General features: G+C 41.1%; 1 protein-coding gene across 3 annotated transcripts in view; it reads left to right on the forward strand.

Moving 5' to 3' along the window:
- MTHFD1L (methylenetetrahydrofolate dehydrogenase (NADP+ dependent) 1 like) overlaps positions 1-22,039 on the forward strand; it is a 246,840-nt gene that overhangs the window by 174,428 nt on the left and 50,373 nt on the right. For all 3 annotated transcript variants that reach the window (XM_075924433.1, XM_075924434.1, XM_025180633.2), the window contains 2 exons: positions 6,150-6,257; positions 10,121-10,273. In XM_075924433.1, the coding sequence (XP_075780548.1) occupies positions 6,150-6,257; positions 10,121-10,273 (261 nt within the window). The remainder of the gene's footprint in view (positions 1-6,149; positions 6,258-10,120; positions 10,274-22,039) is intronic.

A 22,039-nucleotide genomic window follows, 5' to 3' on the forward strand; every position in this document is an offset into this window, starting at 1 on the left:
GCCCAACAGCATGGACATACCCAACAGGGGTGTTTAGAAAACTTCCAGGTGTGAGCACCATCACTTTCTGCAAAATAAAAACTTAAAGATAAAATATCCTGAAATCTCTATCCCTTATACTTGTGAAGAGAGCCTTTCAAACATGATGCAAGAATGAATCAATGCAGTGCTGTTTTCTTAAATCTAATCCAAATAACTCCTGTGTTTCTGCTGCTGCTCCTACCTTTGCCAAGTTCCGCAGAGTGAAGATTGACTAGAGTCTTGTCAGTTTTCACTCAAGCTATTCAACAATGTTGGATTTGACTCTGATGCTATTTGGGAAAGGTGCTGAGGGAGAGGATTTAAAAACTAAACTGCCTAGGCAGTCTTTAAGGTTGGATGCAGCGGGGGGAGAGGGAGAGAATTATCCTTCTTCCAGGAGCCAGTGAGGTTGAATAGACTTCAAATCTGTTGGCCAGTACCTGAGACAAAGGTGGGGTTTCTGAGCAGAGTCGACACCCTGGTAAGAATATTACTATCTTTATTTTTCCTATCAGGTAAGGTAGGGAGTTGAATTCTCACCTTGAAGTTGCCCTGGAACACATTTCCTTCTCCTTTTCCCCCTTAATATTCATCTTTAAATAATAGATTTAACTCTGGCTCACTGATATCTGGTGACATTTCCAGGTATTACACATAAGAGGATAGGATTGATTGGATGAGCTTGTGGATTGGTGAGAGACTAATACGATTAAGTATACAATATTGAAAGGGGTGAGCGTCGAAGTTTTTGATGAGAAGAAAAAAGATGAAAAATGTGAAGAGAGAACATCCGAGTAGTAGAAGGAGAGAGAAAGAAAAGGGGAAGTACACTGGAAACAACTCAGAAAAATATAGCCTATGATCTACTATTATAAGAAAGCAAGTGGGGAGTCGATGAGTAAAACCAGGATGTAAGAGTCTATTATGAGTGAGAGCTACTGTAAATTACATTTCTGAATAGAAAGTATGGTGACAATGTTAAAATTAAATACATTAAATAATAAGTATGGCTCTGCCAAATTCACAGTCCATTTGGTCAATTTCACAGTAATAGGGTTTTAAAAATAGTAAATTCAATTATTTTGGCTATTTAAATCTGAAATATGGTGCTATAATTGTAGAGGGGGTTGCAACGTTATTATAGGTGAATTGCGGTTCTGCTATCCTTCTGCGCAGGGCTGGCAACAGACTTCGCTGGGTCCTGGACAAAGTGTGTGTGGGGTGGTCATTGGACAGAAGTGGTGGGGCTGAAGGAAGGGGTTAGCCTCCCCCCACTCAGCCCACAGTACTGCTCAGACTGTACTGTACAGGGCCTGGGGCTCTGGCTACTCCTACTGCTGTGATAGCTGCCCAGAGCCTCAGGCGCTTTTAAATCACCAGGCCCCGGGGCAACTGCGTTCTTTGTCGCCCTTCCCTTCCTCTCTCTCTCTTTCCCACCACTCAGATGTACCCGCCCTACCCCATCAGAGGCCCTGCTTCTGCACAGCTGCCTTCAGAGCTGGGCAGCTGGAAAGCAATAGCTGCAGGAGCCCAGTTCTGAAGGCAGAGCTGCCACCATTAGCAGCATGGAAGTAAGATGGCATGGTATGGTACTGCATGGCATGGTACTGCCACCCTTACTTCTGCACTGCTGCCTGCGGAGTCGGGTCTCAGTCAGCAGCCATCACCAACCAGCCACCTCTGAAGGAAGACTGCAGAAGTAAGGCTGGCATGCTATGGAATTACCACCTTTACTTCTGTGCTGTGGCGGGCAGAGTGTTGCCTTCAGATCTGGCCATCCTGCCAGCAACCACCACTCTCCAGCTGCAAGCAACTCAGGAGTAAGGATTGCAATACCGCAACCTCACTAAAATAATCTTGTGACACTCCCCTCCTCCCTCACCACAACTCCTTTTTGTGTCAAAACTCCCAATTTGGAAAATGCTGTTCTTCCACATGAAATCTGTATAGTACATGGTAAAAGCACAGAAAAATCCAGATTTCACAGTCCGTGATATGTTTTTCATGGCTGAATTTTGTAGGCCCCTAGTAATAAGTAGTACCAAGCTGTGATATTCTTTTGGAGTGACATGCTGGTGGGACAGAGGGCACATAGCAGCCCTGGCTAATTGTTTAATCCTTGGGCTAGTAGGTGTTGGGAAATTTTTCAAGCCTAGCTCACTAGCAAAGGTAATGAGATCTAGATTTCTTTGAATGACACTGATTATTATAACTTGGTTTGGTAAATGTGGATCCCTACACCCATCAGTTACAAGAGCTAGCCCTATGAATGTTGTTGCTAACATCATTAAAAGTACTGGCTCCTACACTGCAATATGCTGAATGCTCTCAACTTCTGTTGAATTGCCATAGCATCTCTGACTATTATTGCTCCTTACCGCTGTTTAAAATTCTGTTTGCCTCTTAGAATTCTCTTAACAATGCCCTCTCAATATCCTTTCCCTGATTTGGTGCCTCTTGTTCACCAGAGTTCTTGCAACATAGGATGCATCCAGTTTCTTCTGACTAGTCCTCTCCACTTAGAAAATTCTGTCTTGCTGGATTTTCTGCAATCATTTCAGTATGGAAGAGAAACAAGAAATTCGGTGTTAATTCTAATTTTAACTGGCAAAGTTCATAGCCTAAAGCCTTTGTTATGAAAAAACAGTTTTGGCTATCATTGTTTCTCTGAATGGCCAGGTGTTTGTAGATATTACTTAGTGACCCTATTGGAGTTACAGGAATTTAGTAATAAAGCATTTGATAACTTAGTGTCATTATTTTCTCAACAAAGCCTTCTTAAAAAGCAAATACAAGGAAAATAATGAACTATTAACATGTTATGCAGACATCCTGCTTGCTGCTGTGGTAAATCAGTGAAAACTGACTTCAATTAGTAGAACTTCAATCTAGACAAATACTGTTTTTTGTTGTTTTAATTGAATCAAGTGTATTCATCATGCACTGTATCTTGTGGTTTCTATTTAGATAATAGTTAAAAACATTACATTCAATTGTTTAGCTATTCTATTTAGAATATAAGTCATGGAGGAAAACTTCTAGTTCCAAAGTCTGAACTGGCATTAAATAGAGATAGCCATGGTCTCTAATATCTTTTGAGATCCCCAAATAGTATACTCCTTTTTTAGAAGATTTGTTTTAGATAAACAGGGGTATCCTGCACTCAGTACAGTGCCCCTCAAACTCAAGCAAAGTGTGTGTGAGAACAAGCTCAGAGCTGATTAGAGAGCTCCTAGTTTGCTCCTGCCAGGACCGTGCTTAGGCCAAACTGGATGTGCACAAGTTAAGTTCTATGCCATTCTGAAAATAGGCTCAGGCATATATGCAAGCCCACAGCCATTAGCCTCCCCACTGGTGTGTACGTGTCTTATGACAGCCTCTTCCACCTTTGAAAATAGTGTGTGTAAAAGTTCCCATTTGCACTCACACATTCTTGTAGTTTGTTTCCTCCTGGCCAAATGTTCAAAAATGTGGGCATTTTCATTACCCAAGAGTAGTTTAAAAAGAAGCTTGAGGAGTACAGGAAGTCCCCGGGTTACGTACAAGATAGGGACTGTAGGTTTGTTCTTAAGTTGAATTTGTATGTAAGTCAGAACTAGCACATATTGTAGGGGAAACTCTAGCCAAACATTTCTCCAGAGCTCAGTTTTATTCTCCCACACCTCACTTCCCTCAGTCCTGCAGACCAGGGAGACACGGAGCGGTTTTTCTTGCCACGGAGGACGCGGGCAGCGGGACCGCGGCGCGTCTCGGCGGTCTGCTGGGGGGGGGGGGCAGCTAGTGCGGGGTTGCCTCACCCCATTTGTAAGTAGGGATCCGATGTAAGTTGGATTCATGTAACCCGGGGACTGCCTGTACTCTAAATTCTTACGAAGCAGTATACTGTTTTATTTCATACCACTCCGTTGACAGGCTTGGACTCAATCCTGCAAGTTTTTGAGCAACTTCTGGGAGCAGCAGGACACCCTCTGCCCTGACTAAAGTAATCAGCATTGGTAGTAGACAACACCTGGCAGGAATAGGCCCTTTGTTTAGAAATTTTAAATATGGTCACTTGAGGAATAAGTACAAGAATTGTCTTGGAATGGCCTGTTTCTGGAGAAATAGTCTGCAATATTGTAAAGCAAATACAGTTTGACTCTAAATGAACAGCACTGCCTTTTGAGAAGTTTATTGTGACTGTAACACATTCTGCTGCTTTAAAAAAAAGTTAAAAACCAGACAAAAGCAACAGGAGGCTTTCTGTTCTCTGACAGTCAGCTTATTGACAGTAGACAGTGGAATGTTTTCTTGTGCTGTGGTTTACTTGGCTGCATCCAGTCAGCACCCAAAAGACAGTTAACAGAGATATTTTGCATTTTTTTCCTCTGTATTTATAACTGCAGCTGACATAAAAGTATCATAATAATGGTCATGGGAGAGGTTTAGTCTCATGATGGCTATCTATGCCAGCTGAAGTATTCCACTCAGTTTAGTGTTGCTAGGATATTTATGATGCATTATCTCCAACCTTTATTAAATTTTATTGAACTGGTTGGAATCTGTTAGAAAGCCTGAAGTCAAGAATGTGACATAATCCCATGCAATTAAACTGCATTAGCCAGGTAGTCTTCATGTTCAAAAGATATCCAGTGGCATGGTTTTCATTAGACCCCATTTTACCAGACTCTTGGGGGGGGGGGGAGCAGGGAAGTCAAACCCCTTTTGTGCAATTGATATATAAGTAATAGTAAGTGTAATATCTTTAAAGGGACACTGGATCTCTGAAACAAAAGCTGATGCACACAAGCTCTGTGTGCTAGTATTCATGAACTAAATTCTTGACTCCGAGAGTGAAAATATTTATGCTTTAAAAGCTTAGGGAAAATGAGAGGTTACCAGGACCTTCTTTACATTTTTTGAATTATTGTTATTTACCTGTTTTCACCTCTTCATGTACTTACTTTAAAAGAGATCTGAAGGTTTCATGGTAAAACTTTTAAAATTGGACACTTATCAAGTTAAACGTGATTTTAAAATACAACTCAAGAATAAGTTGTGCTTCTATAACTAGAACTATGCAAATCTGTGGGTATCCACTTTATATCTGTGGTTATCCTCATTCGCAGATGTGGATGCGGATATCCGCAGCTCATTTTTGTGGATGTGGATACAAATTTTGTATCTAAAACCCTATAAATTTGCGGATATCTGCATTTTATCAGTGGGTGTCTGCATCCAAATTTTGTATCTGCACCAGGCTTTAGGTATAAAACCTTTCCTCCAACGATTTCATGGTGCTTTACAAAATTAGTGCTTACAAGTGGGAGGGAAAGCAGGAGAGGAGAGAGTCTGAAAGAATTTTGGTCAATACATTATTGACCACTATATGGTACCCTACTACTGTCTAAAGTTCCTTTTTATTCCTGAAGAGCATTCACTACTACTCAGTGTCCTGTCGTATTAATTGCAGTTTTTGTTAATCATGATATCAAACACAATTATGTAGTGATTAGGTCTATTTGGAGCCCCAGTACATAGTTGTTGGGAGTCCCATTTCAGTTTTACACAGACATTTTAGAGCCCCCCCCCCCCAAGTCCTGATTTAATTCTCCCTTTGTCTCCCCTCTATCCTAGTCAACCATAGTAATGTTCACAATAATCCACTGCAGCTTTTTGGCTCATGTCAACTCCTGCTTCTTAAAACTAAGCCAAGAATTTTCTCTTTTCTTGGAGGCCTGCAAATGAAAAGTAAATTTATATTATTTTGTTTGTGAGACTCCCTTGCACCCCGGGATCCCTTCTGAGATGATATTCCAGTCCCCACTATTTTGGGATTTCTGCCAGAGGGAAGGGGAATCAGAGGCTGTGCCCTCTGTCTGGCTATTATTGCCTGGTTTGGGGGACTGCACAAATCATCTATGGCTTCCATCCTCCCAGAACTGAAGATCAGTCAGAACCATTTTCCACCCTGCATACTCATGCTGTATAGTACTTTTTCCATTACAAAGGCCCTCCATTTAGCAGAGGACACCTGCTAAATCTAGACTGAAACTGATTGAGAGGCTTGGACAATCTCTCAGTACAGAGTATCTGATTCCCTTAATGACCTCTGTTAATATTTTTTGCACTTTTCTTTGTTTCTACAGCTTCCTATTATTGAAAAAATAAGGATTATTGCTCAGAAGGTTTATGGCGCTGATGATATAGAATTGTCTCCTGCAGCGCAATCTCAAATCAACCGTTACAGCCAACAGGTAAAAGTGCCATCAAAGTCTACAGTCAAGAACACTTGATTCTCCATAGTCTTGCACGTTTTATACTTATGTAGATGGAATACAAAAGTGACCATTTTAGGGCTTGTCTACATGGCAAAGTGCATTAAAAAGGTGTGATTTGTAAAGTACGCTAATGCAGTTAATGTTAATTGCTTTGGACAAGACTATGTACCTGCAAATCATCAGGGCCCAAAAGGAACAAACAGAACACATGTAGAGTCATAGAAATGTAGTGCTGTAAGGAACCTCAACATCTCCTCAAGTCTATTTCCCTGAAGTATGGCAGAACCAAATAAACCTACAACATCCATGACGCATGTTTGTCAACTGATTTTCAAATGATTGCTACGATGGGGACTCCACAACCTCCCTTAGAAGCCTATTCAAGAGCTGAACTACCCTTATAGTTAGAAAATTTGTCCTAATATCTCACCCAGCAATGGGCAACTTAGGCAAGTGTGTGGATTGCCCTCTTTCATCTCAGTGGACTGCAAGATTGTCATAACCAAGACGATCTCCTGGGATATAGCAGTTTTGCTAACTGTACTTGCATACCTAGAATTTGTGGGGTGTGCCAACTGAACCATAGCAGTGCTTTGATTAGATGTACTGCCCTCAGTCAGTGATGTATGAAATCAGCATGCACCTTGCTTTGCATGTGTGTCACTACAGTAATACTGTTATGCAAAATATCACACAAATGGAAACCAGTGGAATCTGGCAACTCTGTGTGTGGGCAACAGTAAACAATACGTCTCTCAGGCCACATATAGAACCCTGATGGGCCACAGGTTGCCCACCACTGGTGTAACCATAGGTTCCCAAACTGGGGGGTGTGCCCTCCCTGAATGGGCATGAAGAAATTCCAGGGAGGGCTCAAGGCGACCCAGTCCCATCAATTTCCTCCCCCCCCCCTCCCCAAGAAAGAGCCGGTCCATCAAGTTTTGCTGCTATTTTGGGGGGCGGGGTACGTGAGGGTTTCTCAAAAATCAAGAAGGGGACATGATGCCAAAAAGTTTGGGAACTACTTGGTGTAACCTAAATCTCCTATTTTGTAAATTAAACACATTATTTCTGGCCCTACCTTCAGTAGACATGGCAAACAGTTGAACACTGTTTATAATTTTTGTTGCTGTCTGGATTCTTTCAACTTCGTCTACATCTTTCCTTAAGTGTGATGCTCAGAACTAGACACAGTATTCCAACCAGGGCCTTAGCCCCATGCTGAGTAGATTAGGGCAGTTACCTCCTACTTCTTAGGTAATATAACACTCTTGTTACTACACCTCAAAATCATATTCATCTTTTTTGCAGCTGCATCATATTGACAACTCCTATTCAATATGTGATCCATCATCATCCCCAACAGTGCTAGCACCTAACCAGTTATTGCCCATTTTGTAGTTTATGCATTTGGTTTTTCTCCTCCTCTAACTGCAATACTTTGGATTTGCCTTTATTGAATCACCAACCCTGCAATTTGTCAAGGCCCATTTTGAATTTTAAAGTGCTTGCATCCCTCCCATCTTGGTGTCATCTGAAATTTTTATAAGCATAATCTCTATTCTGTTATCCAAGTCATTAATGAAAATGTTGAGTAGTACTGGCTCCAGGACTGACCCCTGTAGAACTCAACTAGATATGTCCTCCCGATTTGATTAAAAAAAAAAAAACTTTTGATAACTGTTCTTTTAATATAGCCTTTGAACCAGTTGTGTACCTACCTTATAGTCATTTCATCTAGAGCACATTTCCCTAGTTTGCTTATGAAAATATAATGTGGAACTATGTGAAAAGCCTTACTAAAATCAAGTTATATCATATTTACTGTTTCTCCTTGTGGCGGGATTACGGGTGTGAGCACCGCTCCCCTTCTTCCCCTGGGAGGTGGGGGGGAGGGCTCCGCGAACCCACAGCCTTGGGTTTGTCCAGTGAATCCCTAAGCAGGGTCTGCCTGCGGTAGAATGGATGGGTGCGACCGCCCCTCTGCCCTAGCCGGCAAAGGGGGTTCAGCGGACCCTCCACCACCTCACCCCTAACGGGGCTAGAGGTTTAGCCCGATCACGGGCCTTGGGGTCCTTGCCCCTGTCCCGCCCCTTCAATGGGCGGTTATGCGTCCGTAGGGCTGGGGTGTGACCACTGTCCTCACACTGCTCTCATCGCAAGAGGTTAGGTTACTTGGGATGCTTTCGTGCGTGTGGGGAGTGGGGGACCTGGGCCCTCTCTCTCCTCCGGGTCCCAGCCCGGGGCCCTAAGTGGAGTATGGTGTCATTGAGCCACCCTCCACGGCAGATGGGGCAGAGGCCCTAAATTCGCCTGCCCACGGGTGCCAGAAGTGCCCTGCCTCGGGCTCCTTCCACTCCCCGCCTTCAGGCTCTCCCAGCGGGACACCCGCTGTGTCACTCCCCTGCCGGAGCCGCCGGGTCTGTCCACCCAGGATCCGGAGTCCGCTGGAGCCGTCCTTCTTCGCCCGGGGGGGCGGGAGGCTTGGTGCTCCTGGAAGCCAGTGTGGCCACCTCTCTGTCCCCCCGCTGCCGGCATACTCCGGCCATTTTTCAAGGCACCTGGGGAGTGATGTCAGGGGGGTTAGCTCCGCCCCCCTTCTGTCTTCCTCTCTAGGCTCGCCCCAGCGCACGCCTGTGGCTCCGCCCCCTAGTGCGAGGCGCATCCCCGCAGCCCTGGTCAGGCCCCGCCTACCCCGCCACGGGCTTGTCCAGCTCTCTCACACCGGCCGGTCGGGATCGGCCCCTCCGCTTCCGGCCGCGGCGTCCTTTTCCGCGCCCGGGGGTGGGGTAACTCTCCCCCCGGGGCCAGTGCGGACCCCGCTGGGTCCGTGTCACTCCTCTATTCACTAGGCCAGTAATCCTTTCAAAGAAGGAAATTAAGTTGGTTTAGCATAACTGGCTCTTGGCATATCCACGTTTACTTTTCCTTATAATCCTATGATCCTCTAGGTACTTACAGATTGCTTTTTTAGTAATTTTCTCCAATATCTTGCCACATATTGAAATTAAATTTACTGGTCTATAATTTCCCAGGTCTTCCTTGTTCCCCATTTTAAAGATAGGTACTATATGTTAAAATACTTTACAAAGCACAGCCCTTTATTGTGCTTTGTTGTTGCCATGTAGGCATTTTCTGAAGACTCACTTTGCACAAGCATAAATATTTACACAAAGTACAAGGTAGTAGAGAATTGGGTCAATTATTGGACAGGTTTGATTTCATATTTCACAAAATATGATAAATTCAGCTTTATTTATACCTGATACCATCTACATATGTGTGTGGTGTTTGATTTTTCAAGCTAGTGTATAAACCACGGCACATGGATTAATAATACTTTTTTAGTATGAATTTCATATGTACAAACTCCTCCTTTTATGTGGTTAATCACAATCTCTTTCCTGTTAAAGCAAAGCATCAGTTACTGCTAGGTTGCATATCATGGTGCTATTTGTACCAAGGTTTTCCAATCAGTCTGGTGAAAGGCAGCCTTCTCGCTGTTAAGTATCTCTTTTAAATATCATGTGTGTGCCTACCCATTTGAGAACTAGGTGCCTTTATTTAATCCTAAAACAGGGTGACTGAAAAGATACGTAACAGGTGAGATGATGTAAGTGAGGGACTTCATTTGCAATTTTAAAAATCAAAATGTGATGTTTTTTCTGAAAGATAGACTCTCATTTAACCAGGAATTATTTGGGGAAGTTCTGTGACCTGTGTTATTCAGTAGGTCCAACTAGAGGATCACGTTGGTCCCTTCTTGCCTTGGAATCTAATGAATTTATTAATCTGTGAATAACCTTACAAATATTTCTTCCTCCTTTGTCTTCTGCCAGGGTTTTGGAAATCTGCCAATTTGTATGGCAAAAACTCATCTGTCCCTCTCCCACCAGCCTGAAAGGAAAGGAGTTCCAACTGGCTTCATTCTGCCTATTAGTGATGTGCGGGCCAGCATCGGAGCTGGGTTCATCTATCCATTAGTAGGAACGGTGAGTGATAAATATTAGACTTGAAATGTATGTTCTCTCTCTCTTCATAGCACAGTTGGTCATAAAAGAAAATTTTCATGTGTTATATAAGTGATTGCAGATAGTTCATGTTTCAAATATTGTATTCTCCTGTGCCTTTGGCTCCTGCCAGTAGGACAAGATGGGCTAGTGTAATTCCTCAATTGGAGTTTTACATTTAATTTGAAAAAGTAACTCTTCTGCTGGTGTTTTGGACATTTTCAAGTGATCTTAAGAGATTTAGGCACCCAGATCACACAAGTGAGATTTACAACCCTGGCGTCCTTGGTTTCCTGAAAAAAAAATCAGTTAATATTCATGTTCTGCTGGATTTAGATGGATGGTCTGAACCCTTTGCATGTGTATTATATACAGCTGCCAGGATCAGGAATTTCTAAATATTAAATACTAATAAGTATATAGTATTGCATTTTTAGTAAAGACTTTGTAACTCTATTCGTTGTAGAAATATTTTCTCCTACTCAGCCATTAAAATAACAGCTTAGAGTACAAGGCTTATAATATGTAACATTACACTTTTTCATTTGGTGTACTGTTGTGATTGGCTGCTGTCCTTATCACTAGCCACATAATTTTTTTTTGTCAACAACGGTTGGACAGCTACTGACATAACATGGTATGAGCTGTTCCTAGTCATGTAGCTGAATCATGGAATGATGCTAGAGAAGGGACACAGGATTGACTGGATTTCCGGAGGAGAAAACTCTCCTGGTGTTATCTCATCTTCCCAGAGCGCAGCATGATTTCCTTACATGGCAGCACACGGGGGAATGACTGAGAGCATCAAACTTATTGTTTTAAATGCCCTCTGAAACAATCAAGTGTTAGAAGCAAGGAAGGAAGTTGTTCCTGAGAAGGAGAGTTCCTGGAGGTCAGGAAACTCTGTCATTAGGACTCACTAGCCTTGGGGTATGCTTTCTATGTACATGACCAGGGTGAGTGCATTCACCACAAGTGTGGTACAGTGGCTACTAGGATCCTGTAAGAGTGCTATCAGTCACATGGTTGGACCCTTCCATGTCATTAAATGACAAGCTCATAACATCTGATATATTAATAACACTAAACGCTAATTACTGAAAGTAGAATGAAATAATTAAAAATTCTCTTCTCACTGCCAAATTCGAGCTTCTACTGCACATACATATGGCTAGCTAGGGAAGTGACAGTGAGATAGTATCTGGTACCTCTTCATACCCATAGAAATGCTACTCTTACTGTTGCCACAGAATGACATGGTGAGGTTGGACTTAGTAGTGCGTCCTGGTATGCGTATTTTAATGCATACTAGCCGTGACTTACCATAAATGTATGTCCTGTGCAGATTACTGTTAGGACTAACTTGAGTAAGTGCATAGGGAGGGTTGTTCCTGGGTCTGTAGTGGCCAGAATAAAAGGAACACTTGAGCCTTTATATTGTTTACCCACCTGGAGCAGTTATGCCAGTTTCAAGCCTGGAACCAAAATGTAGATAATTATAGAGCAGGTTTTGCATATATAATTTGCAACAGGCCAGCCTTTGAAAGGCTCATGTGAGCCAGGCACTCGATCTTTAATGAAAGATACATAGATCATCTGCAGATCTCTTTTGTAAAAAGAACTGAATGAACAGTGTAATTTGTAACCTACAGTCTCTTTGTATGTACTTTTAGTCATTCTTTATTATTATGTATTTGTATTGTAGCAGAGCTAGAGACACAGAACAAGTGTCCAGAGAGCTTACAGTCTAAATAGACAATGGATGTAACATACACATAGAATGATCATATGATTATATGCAAGAGTCATATTAGTTCTACAATTTGCTCTTTTCGTGTTTGGTTGATTGTTTTCAGATAGGCTAAACTTCTAATTAGTTTTTCTAATATTGCTCACATATTTTATAAAGTAATTGTAACAGCACCTTTTTAAACAATCCACTGCTTATAACTCTGCTTTAATTGGCATGGCTCAAAGCTCTTTACAATAAGAACAAAGTTAACCTAAAAGAGTATTTTGAAGGGGGGGTAAAGTAATACAGCCTCTTTCAGCAAATTATTTGAAACAAACATCTAATTTAATCGTATATCACTAGCATGTATAAATTAATACAATTCATATTTAATCTATCATTAAAATTGGACATCAAGCTTCTTGTATACATAAACATGACATGTTGTCTTCGCATTCTATAAGCAATGTTATTTTTGTGCTATGGCTGGCTCTGTTTCCCTTTCAGTGTGGAAGTCTTTCCAGGAAAAATGAACTGAGCCTTATCAGAGGAAATCAGCAGTAAAACATGAGGCGTATGTAATTAACAGTGGCATGGCTTTTATCACAGTTCCCAGTGGCCCTGACTTAGGGGCAGCATCGCTCTCACAGGTGGACAGTTGACATCACTGCTTGGCTTTATAAAGTGGAGGCAGGAAGACTATTGGAGTACGTTTAGGAAACCGGTGAAGTCATTCACTAGTAATGCTTGGGTGGAGAATTACTTGATTTTGTTGTGTGATTCTACCCACCCTCAGAAAGCCACTGTTTTTTTGTACTTTCTCACGTTTCAGTTAAGCCACTTTTGTTGTTGATCTGTTCCATATACTGCACAAGTATGCAAGCTTCTTCTATTGCAGTCCAGTTCAGTTAAGAAACAGTATTTTCAACCATTTAAAGAATGTGTCCCTCCTTTAACAGATGAAAAAGCAAACTTATTTGACTTTGCCATTAATTGTGAGGTGATTCAAAGTAAAAGTCCAATTTTGCTGTGTTTCATCTCTGATACCATCACTTTGAACTTGAAACATTTCCAACCCAAGTCAAATTTGAAATAAAGATTTTTAAATACAAGATCCAACTGAAAATATGCACCATGCGAACCCTGGAGTGTCACAGATGCTGCATACTGACCTATCTAGAGGAAAGGTCAGCCTGTCACAGAACGTTATTCCTCCGTGTTACACAAAAAACAGCTCCACACTTGGTGTGATGAGTTGTGAAATGATATGCTCTCACTCTGCTAACAGTGATTCTTGGGATAGCCCATCTCCTTGCTTGGCTTGACAATAGCCATAAAAATTATAAAGTCCTCAATAATTTCCCATTGTGTCCCACCAAGAGGAGACAGTCTGCCCTAGGACCACTCTGGCCTGTAATCGAACAGGCCTGCAAACTAACAAAATCATCCAAAGCACAGGATTTGGTGGTGATGGGGGACTTCAATTATCCAGATATATGTTGGGAAACTAACACAGCGGGGCACAGACTATCCAATAAGTTCTTGGACTGCATTGAAAACAACTTTTTATTTCAGAAGGTTGAAAAAGCTACTGAAGGGGAAGCTGTTCTAGACTTGATTTTAACAAATAGGGAGGAACTGGTTGAGAATTTGAAAGTGGAAGGCAGCTTGGGTGAAAGTGATCATGAAATCACAGAGTTCATGATTCTAAGGTATGGTAGAAGGGAGAACAACAAATTAGAGACAGTGGATTTCAGAAAGGCAGATTTTGGTAAACTCAGAGAGCTGATAGGTAAGGTTCCCATGGGAAGCAAGACTGAGGGGAAAAACAACTGAAGGGAGTTGGGTTTTTCAAAGGGACATTGTTAAGGGCTCAAAAGCAAGCTATTCCGCTGCGTAGGAAAGATAGAAAATATGGCAAAAGACCGCCTTGGATCAACCAGGAGATCTTGCATGATCTAAAAATAAAAAAGGAGTCATATAAAAATGGAAAGTAGGACAAATTACAAAGGATGAATTTAGGCAAGCAATACAGGAATGCAGGGGCAAGATTAGAAAGGCAAAGACACAAAACGAGCTCAAACTAGCTTCAGGCCTAAAGAGAAACAAGAAGACATTCTATAAATATATTAGAAGCAAGAAGAAGACCAAGGACAGGGTAGGCCCATTGCTCAGTAAGGAGGGGGAAACAGTAGCAGGAAACTTGGAAATGGCAGAGATGCTTAATGACTTCTTTGTTTTGGTCTTCACCAAGAAGTCTGATGAAGGAATGCCTGACATAGTGAATGCTAGTGGGAAGGAGGTAGGTTTAGAAGATAAAATTTAAAAAGAACAAGTTTAAAATCACTTAGAAAAGTTAGATGTCTGCAAGTCACCGGGGCCTGATGAAATGCATGCTAGAATACTTAAGGAGCTGACGGAGATATTTGAGCCTTTAGCTATCATCTTTGGAAAATAATGGAAGATGAGAGATTCCAGAAGATTGGAAAAGAGGAAATATAGTGCCCATCTATAGAAAGGGAAATAAGAACAACCCAGGAAACTACAGACCAGTCAGTTTAACTTCTGTGCCAGGAAAGATAATGGAGCAAGTAATTGAGGAAATCATCTGCAAACACTTGGAAAATAATAAGGTGAGAGGGAACAGTCAGCATGGATTTGTAAAGAACAAATCATGTCAAATCAATCTGATAGCTCTCTTTGATAGGATAACGAGTCTTGTGGATAAAGGAAAAGAGGTAGATGTGGTATACCTAGACTTTAGTAAGGCATTTGATACAGTCTTGCATGATATTCTTACCAATAAATTAGGCAAATACAACTTAGATGGGGCTACTATAAGGTGGGTGCATAACTGACTGGATAACCGTTCCCAGCGAGTAGTTATTAATGGTTCACAATCAGGCTGGAAAGGAGTAACAAGTGGGGTTCCACAGATGTCTGTTTTGGGACCAGTTCTGTTCAATAGCTTCATCAACGATTTAGATATTGGCATAGAGAGTACGCTTATTAATTTTGCAGATGATACCAAGCTTGGAGGGGTTGCAACTGCTTTGGAGGTTAGGATCATAATCCAAAACTGAGCAACAGTGACTGATCTAGTCCATACGTACTGCAAAGCTTTGTTACAGAGGAAGATAACGACAGACCTAAAAATTAAGCATTCGCTGTTGGAAATCATGTTTAAACTGCTGTCACAGTGTGTGGCAACTACATCCCACTACTTCTGTCCTCCCTTCTCAGTTTAACACACAGCAGTTTGAGAGAGAACCTAGCAGCTCAGACAGCCCAGTCTTGAGATGTCTCCTAATCCACCCCGCCAACAACTACTTTGCTAAGGCAGAAATACTTACATTCCTGGAATTCCTCCCCATGTGTGCACAAAGTTTCAAAATCCATGTCTTACTCGCTTTCTACTGGGGAAACATTCAGCTACCCCTTCACAGTCTGACCTTTCTACCCTAGAACCAGTTCTTCCAGCTAATGGATTTCTCTGTTGGTAATCTGAAGATTTAGAGCTATTCATATGATCAAATCAGTAGCATTTTAGACCAGACTTGAAGAATTCAGTGATAACCCTTTAGTTCTCTAATTAAAATACACAAAACTACATACATTTATTTGTAACTCAACTTGAATTGAGTTGACAGATCTTTCCATTCACTTGTGGATGTCCAGGACAAAATCTTAATTCTGAGACTGAATAGCTAGAAATAGACAGTCATTCTTTGGTTTCTATAAACCATTTATCAGGTGGTTGGTTGTGTTCGGAGGGACACATATCTGATATGTCCCTTGCAGCCAGAAATTCAAAGAGTGGAGTTTGTGTCTGATTATTCGAATTCTTCCTGTCTGTATATTACAGAAAAAAATAGTGTGCATATGTCTGAGTTTGGAAACACATTGTTTCAAGTTTAAAAGTGATTTAAGGGCTGCTAGCAGGAATCTAGCTGGAGGCTGCTAGTTTGTGACTGAACTGTTTTATTGAGACTGGATAAATAAGGCAAAAGATTTGAACTTAATGTCCCTGGCAACTTGAGTTCCTTCATTAAATTGCATAATATATGATCAATAATGCACTAATTGACAATAAAGAGGACTTGAATATTTGTGCCTGTTGGTCATGGGATTATCCTTGTTAAAACAGGAAATGGACTCTGATTTCCTGTTGTAAAACTATTTTGTGCTTAATTTTTAAACGAAGATGTGGGGTTAAAAATAGGTTACTCTCTTAGAGGTTTTGAGGGAAAGGAATGTACATTTGGCAGATTAATCATCTTCAATTGAAAAATGAAGCATGTTGTCTCATTATGTGTGAAAAGAATATAGATTCCAGGAACAGCTCTTATGATTTTCATGCTATTCCGGTTTTATAATTATAATGTTTTATACATCTGTCCTTCAATTTAGGCTCTTAGTATTTTGCAAGGAAGGCATACATTGACCCCATTTTAGAAATGGGGAAACTGAGACACAAAGTTTAAGGTCTTTTACAATTCAGTGATAGAGCCAGGAACAAAACTCTAGTATCCTAACCTACAAAGCCATTCTTTAATCACTGTATATGCTACTTGTATAAGACTTTTGTTATAAGAATTTGAAATATCAAACTTGGGAATCCTCTCCATTGAAGTCCCTATCTTACATTCTGTGAAGATAAGATGGAATTTAGAATACTAGAAAAAATTGCCCTCCCCAGAAAAACAGATCATAAACATTGTCCCCTGCCAACCATTCATTTAATCTTTGCTAAGCAACTTAGGACAAATTTTGGCATGCTATATCCTGGATATCTGGTATGCACTAAAGACTTGCTTTGCAAGGATCAAAAATTTAAGGGTTTCAGCCTCATTCTTAAATTTCATACCTACTTCAAGGGAGAAATGTTCCATAAAGATAAATCAGAAACTGCATCAGAGGCATATAAATCTAGAAGAACGATATATGCCACCAGATTAATTTCACAAAGCGCTCTAAAATTTTTCCAAAGGCACCTGCAGATACATTTGAGGTCCTCAGTGCCTTAACATGTCATGGAATATAGAATATCCCTTTTTGTCTTATCTCTAATTTGGCCTTCCTATCTAAACTTGCTGGTGATTCCTTCCCCAAAACAGGAAAAAAAGTAGAGGCAAAACCTCCTTAAAATATTAACAGAAATAATAAGATATTACATTTCTCATCCTTTAGGGCATAAGCCAACCACTTACTGCCCTAGGTGAGAGAGAAATTTTCCCAGTGGGTAGATTTTTCTATAAATTATCACCACAGAGTTTCTTGTATCTTGCACTGAAGCCTCTGGTATGGGCCATCACTAGAGGTAGAATAATGGATTAGAAAGATGAACCAATCGTCTGGCCCAGTTCTGTTCCCAAATTCTCTTCAAGACTAACCTATCTGTCAATCGCCTCTCCCAACTCTCTTCTGTCCTTGGACAGAGATACGTTTATCTGCGTGCCAAAGTTAACCCTTCCATCCAGTTTAAATTAGGGGTGTAATAATGTTGTTGATTAACTGGTTATCAGATAAGCAAAAGCTTATAGGTTAATGCTATAGACTACATCCATTCTCCTCGCCTCCCTCCTCCCGCCCCAAGACGGGCTGCTGCCACCCCACGCTGCTGCTTCTGTATCAGAGGCAGCAGCACAGGACGACAGGCAGCCGGTCCATGAGAAAAGCTGGTTTTTAAACTGGCTCGCCTCGTGGACCAGCTCCCACCTGGCACCCTGCGTGGAGTGGCAGGGAATTCCTCAGGAGTGGGGCCGGAGTGCACTGGCTGTCAGCTCTGCCCCCAGGGACTATAAATTAGTCGACTAACCGATAGAATCCATGAGGTTACTCAATTATTCAATTAACCGATATTTAACATCCTTAGTTTAAATGCCTATTCTGCATTATTACATTAAAATGCAGTAAAATGTTTCTTTAATGTTGTTGTGGTTAGTCTTGGAAAAAATCTTTTTGATAAAAGATAGAGCTGGGCCCTCCCACTAGCTGCCTCTGTGGTCCCATGAGAAGGAAATCTAACCCAGCTGTAAAAACTGGTGGATGTTCCTGAATCTGAGAAGAGGAATTGATACATAAAGCAAAAAATTGTCTTCGGCTCTTCTTACTTTTGCCCTCCAGCACTAACATATGGTGACTGCGTAGTAGTATTGCCAAAGAAAATAAATGTGTACAGGGATATTTGCAGTGGAGAAGAATGTATTATACCATCTTGTTGTCGCCCATATAGTTAAAGAACTATGTGTATTTTTTTCTTCAGGAACAGTGGGTTTTGTTTTCTTATTTCCCCATTAAATTGTGCTTCAAGATAAAACGTGAGACATAAGCTCTAGACCCAGACTTAATAGTTTTAAAAATTGAATTCAATTTAAACTAGTTGCCCATTTTTTATATTTTAGGAATTGGAATATAAAATAAAAATACTTTAAATACACACAGAGAATAAGGGATTTACATTGCCATGAAAGCTTTTTCCCCAGGTTGTCTTGGATACCTTCTTACTTTCTTTGCTTTATTGATAAAACAGCATTCAGAGGCAATGTTTAACTTCCCTAGGGCAAAAGCCTGAGGGAGTGGAGAAATAAGGTATTAATAGTGACCCGTTACCTCGGAAATTCAGTTCCCAGCAAAAGTATATTTGAACCCCAGCCTTGCTAGGGGCAATAAGGTACCTCTCTTTAGTCTTTTTAGTAATGGCAGTTGCTTGATTGAAAATTAATCCACTACACCCTGATAGCATTTTAGGTCACTTAATGGAAACCTATCTAGTTGCTGCAGAATATATGCTTCCTAGTTTAGAAGGATAATATTTGGTAATGTTTAACAAATGTGATGGTCAACTTAAAATACTCATAATTATTGTCTCTGTAGGCATCCAGTGGGCTCCAGTGACATAAAGTATGTATATCATGCTGTGATATTTTATCGACTATAACAGCTAGCAAGCAGCAATGAATTAGGACTGAGGACTTGCTTAAAGAGCAATTCAATTCTTTTGAAATTACCTGAATAATTAAGTGCTCTCTTTCAACACTTCAGATCACTAAAAGAATTTAGCATTCTTTAAGAAGTATTTTTTTAAATGTATGACAGTTTAGAATTGGCTGTACTGTACACTTCTCTCTGCCTCTCAGCAGGTACCCCTGCAAGTGACTGACCAAGAACTTGCACTTCTCTCAAATAGAGTCTCAAAGTTTAGCCCATTTTTAGACTCGGTCTCCAGGCCTCAGCATCCTTGTTCCCCATCTGTGTTTCTTTAACAGGTCTAAGTGGGTTTGGTGCTTGCAAAAGAAGTTCCTTTGTGAGCTGTAAACAGTAGGAAAATGAAGCGAAGTTGACAACTCCTTCAAAACATAAAATATTATTACTCATGTATAGGAACACAGCAGTTGGAGAAAGAAGGGTTAAAACAACAAATGACTTATATTAATATTGCATCACCAAAAGTTTAGCATTTCCCAAGCGTTAGGAAGGCTCATCTTATCTTACGTGTCCACTTTTTTCTGGGTACTGAGTTTCAATCTGCTGCCCTGAAGATTCTGTCTTTCAAATTCTGTTTATTAGGGCTACTAAAGTTCTTAGTTCTTAAACTATTTTGTCAGTTTAGCACTGGTGATTCAGCTCTCTAAAGCTTTGACTCCTGTGGATGAACTTGAAAGGATCTCCTCTGTAAGGGTATGTCTACACTACCCCGCTAGTGCGAACTAGCGGGGTAATGTATGCATACCGAATGTGCAAATGAAGCCCGGGATTTGAATTTCCCGGGCTTTATTTGCATAAGCCGGCCGGCGCCATTTTTAAATGCCGGCTTGTTCGAATCCCGTGCCGCGCAGGTACACGCGGCACGGGCTAGATAGTTCAGACTAGCAAGCCATTCCGAACTATCTGTATGCCTCGGCTACACGCGGCACGAGGTTCGAACAAGCCGGCATTTAAAAATGGAGCCGGCCGGCTTATGCAAATAAAGCCCGGGAAATTCAAATCCCGGGCTTCATTTGCACGTTCGGTATGCATACATTACCCCGCTAGTTCGCACTAGCAGGGTAGTGTAGACATACCCTATGTGAAGCTGTGATAGTAGCCAGGGTAGGCATGTCTGTACTAACATTCATCTAGCTAGCATCAGTAACAATAGTAGTCTTGACGTAGCAGCACAGGCTAGCATTAGGTACATATCTGAGGTGGGGATGTCAACATATAGACAACTATATAATTAACTGATAAGCCTGGGCTTATTGGTTAATCCTGTCCACTACATGCATTTCTCTTCCCCTTGCTGCTTCTGTATCAGAGAGGAGGGTGAGGGAGGCAGGCAGGAGCGAATAGGCAAGGGAAGCTGGCTCCGTGGACCCGCCTCCTCCCCCCTTGTTGTCCCCTATAGAGCTGGGTGAGCAAGCAGGAGCTGGTGCCACCTGCCTCCCCTCTCCCCCATGCACTTCCTCTGTCAGGAGCTTGGAACCCCATGGACTGGGGCTGCTGCCTTTCTATCAGAGGTCTGCATGGGAAGTCAGCTCCCGCCTGCCACCCCGCGCTGCTGTCTCTGATAGAATGGCAGCAGAGTGGGGTAGCAGAGCAGAGGTTCCCTGGGAGTGGGGCTGGGAGCACACTGGATGCTCGCCCTGCCTCTGGAGACTATTTTGAATAGTTATGTAACCACTAAATTTTGATGCTGTTACACGACTATTCAGTTACACTCTATCTAACATCCCTAGCCAGCATTGGCTGGCTACCAGAATGCAAGTACACCAGGGAAGTACACATTAATATGCAGGGATCACGTAATAGTAATAAAAATATGGCCGTCTCTCACATTCTTCACAGAATGTTTTTCTGATCACCTTTAAATTTGGCTCTACTCTGAAAAGTAGTTGTGAAAAAATGGCAATGAAGCTGTTACTACTGGAAAGTTTTAGTGAATACACAAGAAAGAATTGAATCTAGTTTTCAGAGCTGGGTAGGCTCTGTATTGCTTACTGTAATGAAAAAAATACAATGCTTTTGTGGCTATACTAGAAAAATGTGTGTGTAAAACTATTCAGCCCCCCTTTTTTGTACTGTAGAATCAGTGGATCTCAATACACTTGGAACAGGTCTGTTGAGCAAGGCAATGAATGAGGCCTATTATTAATATTATGTAGTAATGTGCAGTTATGTATTTACCTACTAAAGATCCTGAAGAAAGTTAATTTTAAATGTGCTTTTAAATTCTTTTGCTTCTAGTATTGAGCATAATAAAAAGCACAAAATACTGGGGAATAACAGTAGAATGTAGGTAGTATGACATTTTACTTGCTACAAGATGGAGGAAGTCACAATTTCCATGTAATGCTATTTTGAGCTGATACTTAATTTTTTAAAGGAAGAAAAAAGGTCTAGGTGAAACAGGTCTGTGGATTAGACTAATCTCTGTCCTATAGAAACCAGAGTTTTTAAAATCTTCATTTTTATGTGAAAGTAAGTGTGGTGATCACATGTTATCTGTCATATGTCTAAACCACATGATCAAGGCCAAATTAAATAGGCTTTGAAGATCACTTTTGACTCTTTACGTCTTATAAATCATTAGAGAAGTAAAGATTCTGCAGAATAGATTGTGCATTCATTGTCGTTTGTGCAACCTCATTGCAGTCAAGTTAGACTCTTAAAAGTATTTGACAGAACTATAGCAGCAGTGTTCATAGATCAGGACTGAGATGCATTGGCACAGCTTTCATTATGCTGTTTGCAGTATATCTGGTTTAAACCCGTGGTATTTATCCCTTGCTTTAGCAAATTAATCACAAAATTACAGAGGAAAAAAGTTAAACCAAACATTAAACATAACTGTCTTTATAGTTTATATCACTAAATTATTGTTTTCCCCTTGGCTTTGGTGGCACCAAGTTCTTGCCACTCAACAGTGATTTATTTTTGCATTATCACATACTACTCAAAACTTCTGACCCTCAGAGGCAAAGCGTTAACCTCTGCACTTGTCAATAGAGCTATACAAACCAAGACCATAAAATAGT

This window comes from Pelodiscus sinensis, chromosome 3, assembly GCF_049634645.1.
Source record: "Pelodiscus sinensis isolate JC-2024 chromosome 3, ASM4963464v1, whole genome shotgun sequence".
Taxonomy (NCBI): Eukaryota; Metazoa; Chordata; order Testudines; family Trionychidae; genus Pelodiscus; species Pelodiscus sinensis.